Source organism: Phalangium opilio, unplaced genomic scaffold (genome assembly GCF_054372755.1).
Source record: "Phalangium opilio isolate 3A_F unplaced genomic scaffold, DU_Popi_V2 ptg000209l_1, whole genome shotgun sequence".
Classification (NCBI taxonomy): domain Eukaryota; kingdom Metazoa; phylum Arthropoda; class Arachnida; order Opiliones; family Phalangiidae; genus Phalangium; species Phalangium opilio.
Window position 1 is genome coordinate 20,230,549 of NW_028324217.1, and position 20,750 is coordinate 20,251,298.

Consider the following 20,750-nt stretch of genomic DNA (forward strand, 5'->3'; position numbering starts at 1 on the left):
ACATTTTAACTTTTCCCTGCTAATTATTCTGGATTACCAATAAAAGATAATTAAACTAGACTCCCAATTAAAGATAAAAAAACTAGATTACGAATTTAAATAATTAAAGTAGTTTACCAATTAAACGTTCTTAAAATAAATTATCAATTAGAGTTAATTAAACTAGACTACCAATTAATGGTTACTAATTAAATTACGAATTAATGGTTACTAATTAAATTACCAATTACGGGTTACTAATTAAATTACCAATTAAGGGTTACTAATTAAATTACCAATTAAGGGTTACTAATTAAATTACCAATTAAGGGTAATTAATCTAGATTACCAATTAAGGGTAATTAATCTAGATTACCAATTAAGGATAATTAATCTAGATTACCAATTAAGGGTAATTAATCTAGATTACCAATTAAGGGTAATTAATCTAGATTACCGACGACTGGTAATTAAACCAGATTACCGACGACTGGTAATTAAGCTAGATTACCGACGACTGGTAATTAAGCTAGATTACCGACGACCGGTAATTAAGCTAGATTACCGACGGCCGGTAATTAAGCTAGATTACCGACGGCCGGTAATTAAGCTAGATTACCGACGGCCGGTAATTAAGCTAGATTACCGACGAATGGTAATTAAGCTACATTACCGACGACTGGTAATACCGACGACCGGTAATTAAGCTAGATTACCGACGACCGGTAATTAGGCTAGATTACCGACGACCGGTAATTACGCTAGATTACCGACGACCGGTAATTAAGCTAGATTACCGACGACCGGTAATTAAGCTAGATTACCGACGACCGGTAATTAAGCTAGATTACCGACGACCGGTAATTAAGCTAGATTACCGACGACCGGTAATTAAGCTAGATTACCGACGACCGGTAATTAAGCTAGATTACCGACGACCGGTAATTAAGCTAGATTAACGACGACCGGTAATTAAGCTAGATTAACGACGACCGGTAATTAAGCTAGATTAACGACGACCGGTAATTAAGCTAGATTAACGACGACCGGTAATTAAGCTAGATTAACGACGACCGGTAATTAAGCTAGATTAACGACGACCGGTAATTAAGCTAGATTACCGACGACCGGTAATTAAGCTAGATTACCGACGACCGGTAATTAAGCTAGATTACCGACGACCGGTAATTAAGCTAGATTACCGACGACCGGTAATTAAGCTAGATTACCGACGACCGGTAATTAAGCTAGATTACCGACGACCGGTAATTAAGCTAGATTACCGACGACCGGTAATTAAGCTAGATTACCGACGACCGGTAATTAAGCTAGATTACCGACGACCGGTAATTAAGCTAGATTACCGACGACCGGTAATTAAGCTAGATTACCGACGACCGGTAATTAAGCTAGATTACCGACGACCGGTAATTAAGCTAGATTACCGACGACCGGTAATTAAGCTAGATTACCGACGACCGGTAATTAAGCTAGATTACCGACGACTGGTAATTTAGCCGTATTACCGACGACTGGTAATTTAGCCGTATTACCGACGGCTGGTATTTAAGCTAGATTACCGATGGACGCGCAACGGCCTAGGACTTTTTCTCCCATATTTTCTAAAGAATTTTAATTAATATGAAGACTGAAGTGACAGATATTAATAAAATCTGTCATTGTAGACAAAGACTGGAAAGTGTAAAAGATAAGGTTTGAAAATGAACTGCCTGAAGTAACAGATATTAAAATTTTCACTTTTGAAGACATCATTATAAAACATCAATTATTTTAAAAAATTCTTATCTTACTTTTTTTCACCAAAATTTCATTTTCCCAAAATATTTTTCAGCAATATTTACCAAGTATTTTGTCCTCAATAGTAGTTGTCACCTAGAAGGGTTTAAGGGATACTAGCTTGGTACTGGTTTTACTTTCAACTAACATTTGATTCTAGGAGATTTAAAGGGTTTAAGGGATACTAGCTTGGTACTGGTTTTACTTTCAACTAACATTTGATTCTAGGAGATTCAAATGCTTGGATATCTGAAAAGATTTCTCTTGAAGAGTTTAAATTTTTATATTTTGAAATTGAAAATATTGCGTAGCGGAAAATAATATAGGCCTTTTCTTTGTGATTTAGTTATTAGTGTCGAAAAGATCTGTAGATTGATCGTGATCTTTGAGAGCAACACAGCACGTTAATATTTAATACTTTGAAAGCTTTACAATTTAAGAATATGTTTTGTAAAGTTTTAATACGGTTTATATTTTGTAAGCTCTCAACGATTTTCTCACGTTATAGGGTCAATTTTCTACCTAATTTTAAATTTTTGATAAAAAATAAAATGGAAAGCCGTAGCATTTTTAAAATAACGCGCATGTTCCTTTTTAAAATACTTTCCCGAAGTAAGGTGGGGTGGCGTAGCGGTTAGCGCTTTCACCTCGCAGCAAGAGGATCCCGGGTTCGATCTCGGACTGTGGCACCGGGTGAAAATCTGGGAACTAATCCTTCTGCGTAGAGTTTGCAAGTTCTCTCCCCACTTGTTAAAAGGAGTTTTCCTCCGCGGTCTAACCCGGTTTCTCCTTTGCATCAAAACTTGCTGAGGTTAACGGTAATAGTTAGTATAGGGCGCTGTAGGTTAGCTGTGGCATTGGGGCTAGCCACCACCCCTCTATGCATTGTAAAGGGGCCCACCTGTAAATAAGTCGCGAGTTGACTTAGTGTGGACATCCCTTCCTAGACCAAGCTTAGTTTATTATTATTATTATTAATTTTGGTGAAAAAAAGTAAGATAAGAATTTTTTAAAATAATTGATGTTTTATAATGATGTCTTCAAAAGTGAAAATTTTAATATCTGTTACTTCAGGCAGTTCATTTTCAAACCTTATCTTTTACACTTTCCAGTCTTTGTCTACAATGACAGATTTTATTAATATTAATAAGAGTGGTCAATAACATTAATATTTATTAAGAAAATTAAAACGCGTTGAACAATACATTTAAATAAATCTCCTTACAAAGTTTTAAATTACTTAGTGGTGTTTTGGATGTTGATGTGTGATGAAACTAATCTTCTTGTACTGGCATAGTCACAAAGATCACATCAGAAAGCTTTTTCGGCATTGTGAATGCGTTCATGCCTGGCCAAATCACCCTTTCGCTTACTTGCATAGTCACATTGATCACATTTGAACGGTTTTTCGGCATTGTGAATGCGTTGGTGTTTGTACAAACCATATTTCCGAGTGCTGGCATAGTCACACTGATCGCATTTGAATGGTTTTTCACCACTGTGAATGCGTTCATGGGTGATCAAATTACTCTTCTTACTGCTGGAAAAGTCACATTTGAATGGTTTTTCACAACTGTGAATGCGTTCATGTCTGGTCAAATCATCCTTTCGCTTACTTGCATAGTCACACTGATCACATTTGAATGGTTTTTCACAACTGTGAATGCGTTGATGTGCGCTCAACCTACTCTTCTGCTTGCACTTATATTCGCACTGATCACATTTGAATGGTTTTTCACAACTGTGAATGCGTTCATGTCTGGTCAAATCATCCTTTCGCTTACTTGCATAGTCACACTGATCACATTTGAATGGTTTTTCACAACTGTGAATGCGTTGATGTGCGCTCAACCTACTCTTCTGCTTGCATTTATATTCACACATATCACATTTGAAGGGTTTTTCCCGACTGTGAGTGAGTTGATGTGTGATCAAAAGACTATTCTCTTTGGTGGAAAAGTCACACTCGTCACATTTGAAAATCTTTTTAACGTTATTCTTTCGCATTTGACGTTCTTGATCATTTTTAGGATATTCGCATCGAGTTGAAAGTTCATTCTTGGATTTTTCTACAGAAAGAAAATTAACCCATCAATAGAAGTTAAAATCGAAGTTAGAACAAAAAGCTGAACCCTCTGTTAATCTGTGTCTCCTTGATAAAAAAGTTTTAGCGCATTTTCATTTCAGTAAACCAGGACCCCCAGCCGAATTTCGAAAATATTTATAGGAATTATAGGTATTTTTTCAAGAAAATATAGGAATTATGGGTATTTTTTCATGAAAATATAGGAATTATAGGTATTTTTTCATGAAAATATAGGAATTATAGGTATTTTTTTCATGAAAATATAGGAATTATAGGTTTTTTTCATGAAAATATAGGAATTATAGGTATTTTTTCATGAAAATATAGGAATTATAGGTATTTTTTCATGAAAATATAGGAATTATAGGTATTTTTTCATGAAAATATAGGAATTATAGGTATTTTTTCATGAAAATATAGGAATTATAGGTATTTTTTCATGAAAATATAGGAATTATAGGTATTTTTTCATGAAAATATAGGAATTATAGGTATTTTTTTCATGAAAATATAGGAATTATAGGTATTTTTTTCATGAAAATATAGGAATATTAGGTATTTTTTCATGAAAATATAGGAATATTAGGTATTTTTTCATGACAAGCTCTCAGCAACAAGTGAGAAATTTGTGGAACATGTCTTATGAACTTATGGTATCAATGTGCGACACATGATTCGATAGGCTAGGTATTCACACTTTTAAAGAATAAAATTACTTACCAATTTTCGAACTAGCAGACGAATAGTTTGCCGCGCAAGGTTCAAGGGCATCTAAATTGGACACTGAAGTATCGTTTTTCAGTTCAAGCGGTATATCCAGTAAGTCGCTTTCAAGACAAACCGGGGTCATTTCCGGTAAATCGTAGATCGGTTCAATATTTCCGTTTTCATGAAGCTTATTTTTAGATTCCTGTGCTTCTAGTTTTTCAAACAAAGATTCTATGATTGAATCGATCTCCATATTTCTTTCAAAGGATAATTCCAAATGTTTTTTGACTTCGACATTCAGTTGAGGAACTCACACTTTCTTGGACTGCGATTTAATATCTCGATTTTCTCTCTTTGTCAAGGACCTTTGACACGTAAAATTTTAATATAATAAAAATAAATGTAAATCAAGATTTAGCATTGATAAGTTTAGTATAACAGAATTCCAAGTTGAAGCTTAAAAAATGTACTTTGTTAATAATTATGTTATCATAAATTTTAAAGTTATTTATGATCATGGTTAAGTGATTTTTTACCTATTCTTCTGTTAACTATAAGACCAATCTGGATATCCATGAAATATCGCAGGGTGATTTTAAAATTACAATTCTGTTGAGATTTTATGGAAAATTTGAAATACATATTTTCCAGGCATCTAGGATTCTTACCATTAATAGAATGAGATCAGGCGACTAAGAGCGTAAAATCGTCTGCTATTTTACACTCTAAGTCGCCTGGTCTCCTTGTTTTAATGGTAGCGAATCTCCATTCCTGAAAACTATGTATAAGCACCTCCGGCCAATCGCGTGACGCCCTGCCTTCTTGGTAACAAAATTCTCGTGGCACGCTCCATGCCGAATGAAATTTAGCTTCGATTTAGATTTGATAAAATTGTGCGAGATGTAGAGCGTGCAATGGCAATTTTGATAACAGTAATGCAAAGCGTTATGTGATTGGTCGGAGGTGCTTATTTAAAATTATCCATAAAATCTCAACCTAATTTGAATTTTAAAATCATTTGGAAATATTTTCTGAATGTTTCATTATGCAGCCTGGTCTTATAATTAGTAGAAGAATCGACAAAAAATCGCTTGATTTTCCTTTTCACCCTGCTTTTAACAGAAGCTTCCGAGCACGTGGGTGGCAGTTGAAAATGAGCCACGAGCTCGAAAGTTTCTGTTAAATATTTTGAAATTTTATAATAAAGATTTAACCTGTCTATCTCTTCAATTTTTGATTAAACTCTATAAAAATAATGTTATCAGTTATAACTTACACTGTTATGATTATTTTCCTCTTTGAAGAAGTAGTTTCCCCTTTCATTTACCGTTATCTCTAGCAGACAGTTTTAGTTTTTGACCCCAGCGCCTGGGCCGTCCCATAGCCAACTCGATCACGCGCTCGCGGACACAAGCTGCTCGCAGTCGCGCGGCTACCCGGCTAGTTTCTTTTTCCTACGAGAGCTAGCTACTTCCGACTAGGGCTCGGGGATCGGTTAACTATTATTCAAATAAATTCACATACCAAAATTTGTAAAACGAAGATTATATAAAAGTATTTCGTCTCGATTTATTTCGGAAAAAGGTAGAGTGATTCAATTATTAATCGTAAGTATTTTTTCCGAAAAACTAAAATTTTCAACATAATCAGAAGAATTTTACTCCAAAAACCTTTTTTGCGATACCTTTTATTCGATTTCGAATAAAAAATTATGATCCATACGTTTCTTGATACAAATGTGGTTTTGGTTTCTTTTATCGATTAGTATTTGGACGAGTAACCGCCAATATTATTTTTTACGATAAACTTTGATCTTTTTTAAATTGTTATAGCTATATATTAACGAAAAAACGCAAAGTTTAAATCATTGAAAAATGATTGTATTTAAAAACCTGATAAGGGTATGAACTATCAATAAAAACATTGGTAATTGTCAATATTATCAGAAGTATAAAATACGTCTCTTCGAGAGAAGTAAACCACAAAGCGTGGTAACATGAGAACATTAAAAATAAGGTTGCTAAACCGAATCACATACGCGATAAATAGTACTGTTAAAAAATGTTGTCCATAGTTGGATGTAAATGGATCCAAACGGCTGACTCTGAGACAGCACAGTTTTTCATCTATTTTTGGATAACGTAACTCGTGTCCAAAAAGGGAGGGTCGAATGATAAGCCAGATTTGGAGTCTCATCCAAAATTGGAACCAGAATCATTTATTAAGGGATCAATTACTACCCAGAAATGGTCAGAATATAATCCACACATCAATCAAGCCCGCATTGGACAAATTTCTAACGAATATAGGACTAAAATCAAACCCTCATTGGACAAATTTCTAACCTACATTGGACTAATATCGAGCCCATATTGGTGTTATATCAAGCCGACGTGGGACAATTGTCGAACAATATTGGACTCATATGAAGCCAATATAGAGGCTAGATTTTTTACTTCACCGAGTGATGATTGTTTTGGAAACGTTCTGTTCTCGACGTCTCCATCTGTCTGTGTGTTTGTGTGTCTGACTGCCTGTTTTTACACCCCAGGGAATCGCGTTCGCAGTTTCCTAATCTGAACAAAAGGGTTCTCAATTTTCGGTTCGTATTCACAGTTCACGGATATCTGAAAACTGTACTGACCACAATTCCATTAACTGTCATCACCAATCTAACTACACCATTTTAATGTCTTTCACACACTCGCGAAAGTGGCATACTCTAGGAAAAACGTCTCTTAAAACGATTCAACTAGAAGTATGATAAGCAACTTCAGATAAAAATAATTAATATCATATAATTTTATAAAATATTTGAGAAGAACCTCTCTTAACCGAAAAATCTGTAGTCAAAGTTTGTAAAGGACGAGTAACGAAGATTGGGTATGAAGTCGATAGACTGGATACATTTAATAGTTTGTGTAAAGCTTAGTTCCCACTTGACCAAAAACACGACGGAAACATTTGCGTAAGTACCTCTGCGGTAAAACATCTTCAGCATAATGCGACCGAAACACATTTCGGTCGGACAGAATTGGTGTTCTATTTTTGACGCAGTGGCCGACGTAAAGTGATTTTCATAACCAATCAAAATTCGTTTCGAGATGAGCTTCTGTTGACGTCATGTTAGGCGAGTTTTTTATCGCCACTTTGAGGTTTTTCCACTCGCCAGTCGCCTTTGCCACATTTGCATGTCATGAACTTTTGAATCCGAATTCTCTAATCGGACTTGATCGCGAGTGTTTGTATCTAATAAACCTTCGATTTGAATCTCTAACCTTCATTTGGTAGAAGTTAGCTCCCTAATTAAGATACCATCAAGGGAAAAAATTGTTGTTTCTTTTATCGCCATTTCGACGATACGGTAAGCGATATCGCGAGATCCCTATGGCGAAAATATTACAGATATACGCTTTTGGTGCTTGGTGGAAAGTATTTTGCTATAGAGTCCACTAACGTAATAACTATGGCTTTTTGAAATTGGGTTTTATCGAAAAGATTGTAACAATAATTGAGTTTGGCGATCTGATCATAAATAACTGATACGGAGAAAAGCGTATACATGTTAAATTATAATAAAAAATATTAGTGACAATATTCCAGATGAAAGTCTACTTCAAAAAAATGATTTGGATATTTTTTACAAAGCTTAAATTACAAAATGTTACGCTTAAAGTTAGACTTCAAAGCAAGTAGATTTTATAATAGAAAATATTGTTAATTTAATCGAACGTAGAGTACGACCCTTTTTTCTACATAATTGTTTTTCGGAAAATTTTGTCGATTGATTACATTTGTCGGTTAAAATCTTACTTAGATTATTCAATCTTAAAAAATATCATCTAAAATTGTTGTATTGTTTAAACGAATAAACTTCTGAATGGTTTCCCATTATTTGTAGCCAATCGTATTTTTCGAAAAAATCGACCAAAAAACCCCGAGCCCTACTTCCGACTCACTTTCGTGAGTGTACAGCATATTTGGTGGTTAGAATTAGCAACCGATGGTGACTGTCATTTTTCAATTAACCCAAGATTTAGTAATATTATCCTAAAAAGGTTAATGAGCTTGTTATGTATCGGTCACGCTAAAGAAGTAGCGTCCGCCTAAAGCGAACAACGGATAGTTTTCAAATTCTATGTAACGATGCTTTAATAGTGGCATAAGTAACATAATAACCATAAGTATGACAATTAGCCAAAACTAACTATAAACCTATTTTCGGACCTTTTACGTCATCATAAGTTCGCGCCCAGCACAGAGACCCCTAGCGGTGGAAAATGAAGCGACTTCCGCCTCATATTGAAAATCCGGTTCAGAGTTTTAAAGAGACGCCATTGAAATTTGAGTCGACGGTCCTAAGCCTTGGTTATATAGTTGATTTGCATTGACTTTTTACCGAGTTTAGCGCGACCACATTACGAAGTTGAAAATTGCACTGGGTAGGTTTAGTTACCGAATATTTAGACTTCAAAAGGCTTATCATTTTTGGTGCTGAAATATCCGACTTTCAAAGTGAAACATGCAAACACCGCGACCCCGCGAGCTTGTACAATAAATAGCAGACGAGCTATTTCCGACACAAATACGTTCAAGGAGAAGGTTTATTGTGATTGGCTAATATTGTAGAACTATGTCATTCACCAAAGACCAGCATGAAGTACTCGACGGGGTTGCAAGTCCTGGCCTAATGTAAGTGAGAGTGTCAGTGTTGATTATAGGTTTCATTTTGAAATTTGCATTATTACAATAGGAAGAGTCATACTTATGTTTATTATGTTACTTATGATAGTGGTTAATCATAAAGCTCAGATGGATCCAGAATAGTATGTTCTTACCAGTCTATAGAGGAACTCAATCAAACCAGTTTTAAAACTTCCCAATAGTGTTACCGATATAAACCATGCAGCTCGGTCAAATTCGGAAAAAATAAACATAAACAAAGAAACAACTTTCGAAAATATATTTAGATTAAAATTTGATCACTGAAACGGTCCTAAGACAATATACGGAATGCAATAGTATCCTAATAAACGCATGATAAAATATACGCGATGATATGAACAAACAGTAAAATTCTGCCATTAAACCTCTATACGTGATAAACCTAATAAATACTGAAAACACAACAAGCCTGATTTCAAGGGTAAAGTCAGGGTTAGCGACAATTTTCCTGTCTCTGTTGAAACCATCTAGTACCTGAGCTGATGACCAAGTTAAAGTAATTAAAGACGCAAATGACGATCCAGGACATTTAGCAAGTACTACATCAAAACCTGAAGAAACTTCAATTTATGTGCTTATGAAAGCTCCGAGGGGACTGATAACGGAAATCGCTCGAAAGAAAAAACCTCAAACGTTTGGAAACAAGTTTGGAACAATTCGAAAAACGTATCCAAAATCTATTATGGCTTATTTTCGCATCGTCTTTGTGAATTTTATTACATTTAATATAAAATTAGTTCTGAAAATGGCGGTGTTACAACTGGGTATAGTGCACCAAGAGTCTTGTCTCTGAAAATGAGCGGCGCTTCCGCTAATACAATTTCTAATGGAGAAATTTAATGGACTGTTAGATTCACAGCGTCGGCCCATTCATTACACAAGCCGATGAAATATGGTTATTGTCCTACACATTTAAAATGTAAATCCATCTATTCATTCATGTGACTTCTACGTTTATGTACTATCAAATGACACTTCTGTCTGCATATACATAGTCCCACTGATCACTATTGAGGCGTTTTTCAACATTGTATCATCAAATTACTCATACGATTACTAGATATTCGCACTAATTAAATTCTGTGGGGTTTTTCACCACTGTGAATAAATTGATGTCTGATCAAATTAGAATTGTTTGCGCCAGCATAGTCACACTGATCACATTTGAAGGTTTTGTCACCACTGTGAGTGCGTTGATGTTTGATCAAATTATTCTTCTGTGTGCTTGCATAGTCACACTGATCACAAACGAAGGGTTTATCACCACTGTGAATGCGTTCGTGTCTGATCAAATGAACCTTCTGCGTGCTTGCATAGTCACACTGATCACATTTGAAGGGTTTATCACCACTGTGAATGCGTTGATGTGCGATCAAATGATTCTTCTGCGTGCTTGCATAGTCACACTGATCACATTTGAAGGGTTTTTCACCGCTATGAACGCGTAGATGTATTTTCAAATCATAGTTCCGAGTACTTGCAAAGTCACACCGATCACATTTGAAGCGTTTTTCTGCGTTACCCTTCTTAATGTGACGTTGTGGAACCCTTTTATATTCAGCAGAATATATGATCCGAGTTGAACGTTTCTTGCTGAATTTCCCTACATAAATTTATTAATGAAATATAAAAACGACACATACATCATTTACAATATAGTATCAAAAATACATTAACATTCAATCGCACACGAAAAATCATTGTTTTTTAAAGTATGAGTCAGTAAACGACCTTATAAACAACAAGTTGGGAAACCAAAATAGACCTTTACGAGTCGAGACGTTGTTCTTAATTAAATATAATTTATTTTGATTATTTTTATCTTCAGTAATTTAGCTTAATATTAGTTTAGTCATTCTAAGAAACGTTATTCCTAAAATCATTTTAAACATAACTATTGTTGACGTTTCAATTCAAGTGTATGCCTCTTTAACAATTTTTGGAAATTTAGGGTATACGCGATGTACGAGGTTACCTCCCATTTTTAAAATGTGAGTAGTTTTTGGTAATCGCCATCTAGTGAGCGAATTCTGTACTTTGATTTTATTCCGTATTTTAAAAATGGCCGCGGACAACAACAATCTTTATGACACAGAGTTAACCCTTTGTCAGGTCCCGAATGAAGTTTGCAAACCCGCGATCTCCACTTCATTAAATCCCTATCACTACTTTTACAGCCAAGAACGGAACATGTTCTACCCCAGCTTGCCATTTTTATTTTTCAAACCTTACTAATTACCAATGAGAATTAAAAAATATGTTCAAATCATCGGATTCACCGAGCCAAAGGATTTCAGACGATGGTTTTGAACTTCCTGCTTTTGAACGCTAGATGGCTTTAAACACCGACGTTTAAAGAGACAAAAATACCGAATTTTACGCTTTACTTCGACGCTAGATGGCGGTATCAAAAACTACTAAGACGCAATGGCAGCCCCCTTGAATTTGCCTGGTAAACGATCAATATAAGGCGATTGATTCAAAATAAATAATAAGAAAACCCGCAATTGCGTGAACTCGGTGACAGACACGTCCAGTGTAATACCTCTCTATTTCGACATCGTCAAACGGAGAGGTAAAAGGGGGATGAACATAAATTGAATTGCAAGAGAAACCTTGACTCGTAAGTACGTATTTTCAAATTCAACGGATGTCCGGATAATCAAATGCTAACCGATGCTAGGTGCAGACAAGCTACCATTTTCTTTCGTTCTGGCACCCACTCTCTGTTGTCACATCTAGTTTTCACTTTGTTTCTCTACCTAGCAAAAGGCACCCTGAGTACAACTACATCTTCTTCTTCTACTCCTGATACAACGTTGTCTTCGTAAAACTCACCGGATAATTTCCCTAGCCAGATTATTTAACTCAAAGCGAGATAAATGTAGATGGGCAGCTATTTACTCTCAGATTAAAACTCATGCAAGAGGGGTTACCGGAAACGAAACCCTGTCGATATCTAGTTCGACAACTTGTCGATACTCGACAACTTCTGACAGAATACCATTTTTGTGATTTTCGAGACCGAGAGAGATGTCGATCGACAACTCTCTTTCGAAGCTTACAGAATAGGCACCCTGGTGTTGTTAAGTAAAAGTCGTACCTGATTGATACTCAATGCCCCGGCCTAACCGTCCCCGCATAAATGTTGCAGGGACTTTAAAGAAATTGGTTTAATCTGTGGACATCTTGAAAAATGGCGGCTAGAAATGTGAAGTTTCTTAGTGTAATTTGTAAATGCATTGATTTTCATCAAATTAATTTCTTGCGTGCTTCCAAGGGAACACTAATCTCATTTGAGGGGTTTTACTGGTTCGCGTTTTAATGGGACGTTATAAATTTCATCCTTACTAAGTTTGATACTGAATTAATTAAGCCTGGATGAAGAAAAGCCTTTCACGGTAGAATTAACGATGTACTCATCACATAAAGTTTGCATAAAAGGCATTAAATACGTAGAATCGTGGAGACGCACTTGAAAAGAACAGAATGCCAAGTTGTACGAACAAGCAATGTCGAAGAAAAGTAAAGGCTTTGATCACGTGAATCAGCGTACGCTCCAATAATATAAGCAGTATAACTACACTAAAGTGCGCAACCACAACGATTGAATATAAACCTCGCTTAGGGGCTTTCGACCCAAGATTAGTTTTCATCTAAGTTTAAAGCGGAATTACGTCCAAAAGCAGGGAGGCCGTGTCTCCATCATTCGCGTTTTTAGGAGGGTGAAATAATACATTCGTTTTATATTACGAGCAGTCAAAAGAAATACGCGACTAGACTTTATTCCGAGAAGGCGGAAATAGTGGCTTAGAAATATGATATTTCAATCTAGGTACTCAAGACTATTAAAGAATGAAATGACTTACCTGCAATTTCCCAACGAGGCGATGAGGTTTTACCCTCTGGATTCTTTGGAGCGACATCTTCTAATGTCTCCGAGCTGGACACCGAACTATTATGTTGACCTGCAATTGGAACTTCGGGCAAATCGCTTTCCATAGAGACGGGGGTCAATTCTGATAGGTCATTTGGGTTGCGTTCAAGTTGAGGAACACACACTGGCACACTCAATGACTTCGGATCAACACGCTTCAGTTTTGGCAAGCACAGTCTCATAGTTTGATTTTGCTTATTGTAAGTTTTCTTTGCATCTGTCAAGATGATCGTGGATTGGTTATCATCAAGATCGTTTTCACGGGCTTCTTCTAGCGGATCGCTTTCGGCATTTGCATCAAGAGAAAGATCCAAATGTTTTTCGGATTCAACATTCAATTCAGGAACACGAAATTTCTTCGATGTAGTTGAATTATCCCCCTCTGTCGAGACACTTGGCGATTTACGATAAGAATCGTTAATGGTAAAATTGTTTTCAAGAGGTTCTCGTGGAGAATCGCTCTCCGTGTTCGTGTCAGGAGACATTTCGAATGGGTTTTCAACCTTAATTTTTGGTGAAGGCGCACTTTGAGGCAAACTGTCACTGTATTTCAGTTTAAGGACACACGGATTCGTTTTTCGCGTTATAAGCCCCATATTTTCAGTATTTTTCAAGGTAGTTTCAGGGTTTGTATTGCCAACTTCGGAAACAGGTGATTCTTGACTAATATTTTCTTTAGACAGAATGCCTTGGACATTGACAGCTTGGACACTGTGCATCGCAATTGGAAGGGTCAACTCCTGGCCATTATTTCCCAAATCATTTTCAACGGGTTCAGTTTTCACGTATTCATCGTTAGGAAATTGAATTATTCCACTTTTCTCCTATTTTTTAAACAATTAACAATAACTTTCATTCTTAAAGTAATTATCTTTCCAATCGAGTATGAAAGTGAAGAATGTTCCATGGCTGCGTTCAGTAACCGGCATCAAAAACATCGATGGCTAAATGATGACATCGATGTCTTACTGAACGGTTTTTCGCGTCTTTGGGCGTGACGTCATGATGCTCATCGGATGCCCATCAGAAAAATCAGCTGTGATAGGAGGTTTTTTTGATGAGCATCGGATTCATGACGTAATTTTCGTCATTTTGCGCCGCGACAAAAAAATAGTAGGGAACTTCATCCCTATCTTCCGCAATTTTTAATAATGAAGAATTGGCAAATATTATATTTATGGATAATAATACCAGAAGTGGTATGATAATACTAAAAAGTAACGTATTATTTCGTTAAAAAAGGATTATGACAGAATTTTAAGAGCTAGGCGTTTTGATTTAATTGATAAATTGAAGTATAATATATTTGTAAATAGTTCGGTTTAACGTTATCATAATATAGTCGCCATTTTGAAAAGCATCGATTACATAAAATTTTCCCGTTCAACAACTTCAACGTCATCATGACGTCAAAAGAACACCGATTTCATTTTCCCAAACATCGATGTTTTTCCTGATGAGTGTTACTGAACGCAGCCCATACCATCAGATCTTTGATTCTATTTTCCAACTCTTTATTGACCCTATTGAGTCTTTCAATTTCGTCTATTTGCTTATTTATCGTTAATGATGTTTTCACTCTCTCTTTAGCCATTTTTGAAATTAAAACATTGCACTAAACAAAATGAGATTCCATTACAAAACAATCTTCGGACTTTCTTTGGCTAAACGCATTTTAAAGGGGCAAGCGAGAAAAAGGGGAAGATAATGACACGCAAGAAGGGGATCAGCAACAAAGGCCCTCGTCGGGTTTCTTTGTTAATAAAGAAACGAAGGACGTGTTACCAATCCCCTTAGCTTGTGCCAATCCTGATAGGTGGTTTAACCAATAACCTTAATTAATTAACCCACTCATAGAGTTTGGTTCTATTTCAAGGGACACCTGATTCGACAACTGTCCATTTAAATTTTCTCATATCTCTGTGCTTAATTTCACACTCCTTAAAAACCCCTATGCTTTGAAAATACCTTGGCTTCCAGTTCCCTAACTCGATCATCTCTAGCTTTTACTTCATTGATTAGATCATCTTTGCTCAAGTGATCATAGTTACAATCTTCTTCGTAGTCCATTTCCTAAAAACAAAGTTTCAATAACTTAACTCGGTTTGTCTTAAACAGGCAATATTATAATAATTTCGCAAAATACCTCTTTGATCGCCAACCTTTGAAGATTTACTAAATTCATTTCGGAATTTTGAAAAGAGAGTTGGTGAGATTGTAAATCTACCCTAAAATAAAATAATTTTCCAAACTGAAGGTAAATCAAAAACGGACAAGGAAAGTTTCCCCATACATTGTAGCTTTCGCTATAAAAAGCTAAGAAAAACATAGCAATGCTTAAATTGTGACACTTTTGTTCAAGACAAGGGATTTTCTCAAGCACATTTTCTGAATACAACTAGCTTCGTATAAATTATTTATTCTGCTAGCATTTTTAATTTTATAAACAAGCAAGAAAGATCTATTTCTTTTCAAGGTATAATAGTTTCAATAGGTTTGGATCCGTTATGCCTTATTGACATGTTCCAAGTTGCATTATATTCATCACTTACCAGCTTAAACGTTCGACCATCACACGACATTCTTTAACAAATTCCATCATACTTTGTACAGTTATCCTGTTATGATAAAATACGTAATATTTTAATAATAATAAAAAGTATGGCCATAAACAAAGATTTAGTGTTACCAAGGGCGTTTCCCTCAGTTTAATATACATTCTTACCAGGCAAGGCTTATATTAACGTTGTTTTGGTTTCACAGTTACTCACACTGTTCTGTATTTGGGGTTAAAAAAGAGAAAAAGCTTCAACTTTTATTAAGAGCTTTTTTTGTATATAGATACTCTTTTTAATAATCAATAAAAATACATTAAAGCCTTTAAAGGGAAGCCGTTACCGTCATAGATGGGCACTATCATATCATTTGATAGTTTTACCACTTGATACGATAGAAAACTAAATCTGCCCCAATCAAAGTATCAATTTTGATAGTTATTTTCGAGAAAAATTTGAATTATAATGATCGATTGAGTTTGATAGCTTAGGAAGTGCACTCGAAGTTGATATGATTCATTGATTCGTTGAAATCTTCTAGAGAAAAATATCGATTCTCAACGTGATCTGGCTACTAACCCCATCTTTTAGAAATCATAAAAAATGATAGGCATTATTCCTTGAGAAATATATTGAGTTTTTGAGTGATTTTATTTGGCGACATCTGTTTTCTGATTTGATTTTAAAAAAATTATGAGCTAATCTTTGATAGGCAATATTGATAGTTATGAAAATTTCTGGAAAGATAAGTCGTTTTTTGAATGATATCGAAGTTTTTAATATATTTTAACGTTAGCAAGTGTAGGTTTATTCTATAAGAAGATTCTGTACTTGGTGGTCGTTATAACCCTCTCAAACAAATAAATAAAAATAAAATAAACGATGGTTCAACAGTTCAAACTGTGAAGACGGAGCTTCTTGTATATAGAAGCTCCGTGCTGTCACTGATGTGAACGACTACTCGAGGAGGAAGAACGATTCCACGAAATCATCCAAACGTAGAAGTAGATAAATTAAAGTGTAGATTTTTCTGATTTTTATTACCCACAGTTTTTAATTGCAATTTTTGCCTTTAATTATTATTAGTTAACCGTTTATAGTAGATGGTTTAGATTAAATCAAGAGCGAATAATTTGAAAAAGTTTGGATAGTAGCTTTTGAACTATAGACAGTTAAAAGTCAAACTTGAGAAATGAGATTATGGAAATTATATGATTATATGAAAATATTAGAAATTCTACAAAATCAGGAAATATCAGGAATCGATTAAACAGAGTAAAATTAGGTAGAGACCAAATCAGTTTGATCGAAAACCATCAAATTTAAAGTCCGAAAATTAAATAATCGATTAATTTAGTCGTCCCTAAAGATTTCAATTTGATTTGATAGGCAAAAAATCTATCTAACAATGAGAGCCAATCTAACATATTGAAGGAAGATTTGATAGTTTCACCATCTATGATTTGTTGAGAGGGAAAAAATCTATCTAACAAATAATGCCAGTCTAAAATATAGCTAGAAGAATTGATAGTTTCGCCAAATATGATAGTTTTGAGAGGAAAAATATCTATCTAACCAGCAGTGTCAGTCTAAAATATAGTCAGAAGAGTTGATAGTTTCGCTATCTATGATAGTTTGAGAGGAAAAATATCGATCTAACCAGCAATGTCAGTCTAAAATATAGTCAGAAGAGTTGATAGTTCCGCCATCTATGATAGTTTGAGAGGAAAAAAATCTATCTAAGAAGGAGTTCCACTCTAAAATATAGCCAAAAGAATTGATAGTTTCGCCATCTATGATAGTTTGATAGAAAAAAAATCTATCTAAAAAGGAGTGCCCAACTCTGGTTACCGTAACAAAGGAATTCACAACAAAGTACAAACGCCAAAAAAGAGAACGTCTAGCAGACAGCTTTTTCCTAACCAATCAGTCTGGGAAATAAGGATATTTTTTAAACTAGTCCTTTGGAGTACAGGGTGAGAATGGGAAATAAGGATTTTTTAAAACTGGACATTGGGCCTGCCACCCCCTGGTCTGGAATAAATAAACTGGTCCATGACCATTGACCAGGACGCGTCGTCTGCTAAACTCGCTAAGCAGTGTTTTAAACAACCCTGGGCCCCTGACCCAGAGATTTTCTGACCTATTTGTGTATCTCTCCCACTGGACCCTGGTATAACAATGAGCAAAGATATAGATGATATGATGTTGATATACACTGGGGCTGGGTCATTACTCTATTGGCATCAAAAAAGTGTTTTCAACTCTCTGCCAACAGAACAGTGAAACATCCCATAACTTTATGTGTGAAGGGGTAGACACCACCGGGCGATGAAAATAGCGCCCAAGCTATTTTCACCCTCCCGCGGCCCTTAGCTCAATTCTTAGTCACGTGGTAGGGTGGATATAGCCTCTACGCTATTTTCACCCGGGGTAGACTTTCCCTTCAACGGGCGGTGTAAATAGCGTCCAAGCTATTTTCACCCTCCCTCGGCCCTTAGCTCAATTCTTAGTCACGTGGTAGGGTGGATATAGCCTCTACGCTATTTTCACCCGGGGTAGACTTTCCCTTCACCGGGCGGTGTAAATAGCACCCAAGCTATTTTCACCCTCCCGCGGCCCTTACCTCAATTCTTAGTCACATGGTAGGGTGGAAATAAAATCTATGCTATGTTCACCCGGGGTAGACTTCACCGGGCGGTGAAAATAGCGCCCAAGCTATTTTCACCCTCCCGCGGCCTTTAGCTCAATTCTTAGTCACGTGGTAGGGTGGATATAGCCTCTACGCTATTTTCACCCGGGGTAGACTTTCCATTCACCGGGCGGTGAAAATAGCGCCCAAGCTATTTTCACCCTACCGAGGTCCTTACCTCAATTCTTAGTCACGCGGTAGGGTGGATATAGCCTTGACGTTATGTTCACTGTTCACCCGGGATAGACTTCACCGGGCGGTGAAAATAGCAGCCAAGCTATTTTCACCCTACCGCAGCCCTTACCTCAATTCTTAGTCACGTGGTAGGGTGGATATAGCCTCTACGCTATTTTCACCTAGGGTAGGAATAGGCTTCCACCTATTTCTACCCGGGGGGTGAGAATAGTGACACTCATAATTAAAATAGCTGAGATTAATGTCTGGACTATGGCTACCGTTGAATTTTATAGTGGTCAAGTGGCCCACTGACCCCCCTCCGATTTAATTTGTCCGAAATAATAAACTGGTTTCCGGACTGGCCCCCACCTTTGTTCTCAATTAATAAACTGGTCCTGAGGACCAGTAACCCTCACTTCTTGAATTTTAAAACTAGTCCAAGCAATTAATAAACTGGTTTTGAACCAGAGGAAGTGTGCTGAAGACTGCTGTGGAGTGTGGACTGGAGTGAACATTGAGTTCTAATATATTTATTTCTAGAGTTTTTGTTGAATTTCCTCCTCGCGTACTCGATTCGTCGAATTTCATTACTTTATCATTAGTCGTTAGCGCCATCTGTCGCCTTACGTGAGAAGCTTAAAAGAATTTCCCACGATTATGCGGGAAAGCGCCCCGCAAAATCGCCGCAGCTTGAGTTTGTAAATTAGGCTTAGGAAGAAGTAAAGCGCGAAATATGAAAGTTAGGTAATTGAAAAACAGTAAGTGGAGCCTAATAAATAAAATTTGATATTTAGTAAATGGAATATTGATCAATTTCTTATTAAATGCGTGTTTTTACTTGGGAATTATATGTTATTAGTTATTAAAGTAACACATAATGTGAAAATGTATTAAATTTTAAAATGGGTCGAAAATGCTCGGTAGAACAGTGTGTCAACACTGGTAGAAATAAATATGTTTTGTGACATAAGTGTTTACGTATAGAAAATTAATAAATATTTAGATAGTTCAACCCTTTTTGAACTGTACCATTAAGATTGCCTACAAAAAATTCGGAATTACCAAAACAATGGTGTCAGGCCATTAATGGAATTGAATGGACTCCAAAAAAAGACATTTGCGGTGATCATTTTTGTCAAGTTGACTATCACGAAAGCTCAAAAATACATATACTATCGGTTAATGCAGTTCCTTCTCTGTTTTTACTCGAATCTAGCAATTTACTTCCATTATCATAGCGGTTTCTAAACATTTCCTATCTATATTAAGAAATTATAGCAGACGCCATAGTAACAAATATGTGTTTTTTAACTGAAATAGATGCCGCCACCACCTAATGATAAAGTTATCCGGCCGTCCCATAATTTCAAAAACTATGGTCGCGCGAGCGCGAAAACCCGATATCCAAATAGAACTCTAGAAGGATATATGTTCTGAACTCAATGGGAGTGAACTGTGGTTCTAGAAGTATCATGTCGAGAAAATATCGGAGATTCTGCCAGACTTGGACCGCAAAAAGTATCTATAACAATTTTCAAAAGCAAACTAAATATATCTGTAAAAGCATAAACTTCTGGTAAAAGTAAACTTTACATGGTGTTCGTACAGCCTCAAATGTTTCCTATTTTACGGATAATTTTAATTTAACCCAAATCAATAGCGTGAACATTTGGTGAATGCCCCGCCAATTGGAGGCTATACGTTACTCGTTACAAGTCGTACCCCTAACGATGTTAATGAAGTAGAAGGTAATCTGAAAGATTTTTTTATACGGAATAGACAGATAACAGAAGGTGGTGGAGTTAGAAGCCAATGCGACAGATTCGGTTCTTGTGGAATGGACGGGAGACTAGGCAGATAAAGGAATAGTGGCCACTAAAAGGGTGGATCGGGACTAGAGTAAAATAGTTAACATAGTGAAATATAAATTACCCCGATTACGGGAAAAGGCGTACGCGGTTCAGAAATGGGTAACGCGTTTACATCCATGTACAACCTGTGAACGCGCTCTATTGTAACCAAGCACAGAAAGCCAGACACAGAAACGTCCCTGACAGTACCTCTTAATAGCATAACGTTCCCGGCCGCAGTGTC

The 20,750-nt window shown here is 36.1% G+C and overlaps 2 protein-coding genes across 3 annotated transcripts in view; one reads left to right on the forward strand and one right to left on the reverse strand.

Annotated features, from left to right (window-relative positions):
• Positions 1–20,750, forward strand: part of LOC149621160 (sodium-dependent multivitamin transporter-like) — a 141,643-nt gene that overhangs the window by 74,095 nt on the left and 46,798 nt on the right. The gene's annotated exons all lie outside the window — the stretch shown is intronic.
• On the reverse strand, positions 9,985–16,128 carry LOC149621165 (uncharacterized). 2 transcript variants are annotated; one of them, XM_089855762.1, is made up of 7 exons: positions 15,958–16,128; positions 15,785–15,850; positions 15,379–15,460; positions 15,201–15,305; positions 14,716–14,847; positions 13,165–14,056; positions 9,985–10,898 (listed from the first exon to the last, which is right to left on the reverse strand). In XM_089855762.1, exons 2-7 carry the CDS (start codon positions 15,832–15,834, stop codon positions 10,369–10,371), a joined length of 1,791 nt encoding a protein of 596 aa, XP_089711888.1. In that variant the 5' UTR covers positions 15,835–15,850; positions 15,958–16,128; the 3' UTR covers positions 9,985–10,368. The 2 variants fall into 2 exon arrangements, with proteins under 2 accessions (XP_089711888.1, XP_089711887.1); XM_089855761.1 differs by having other exon boundaries at positions 15,785–15,961.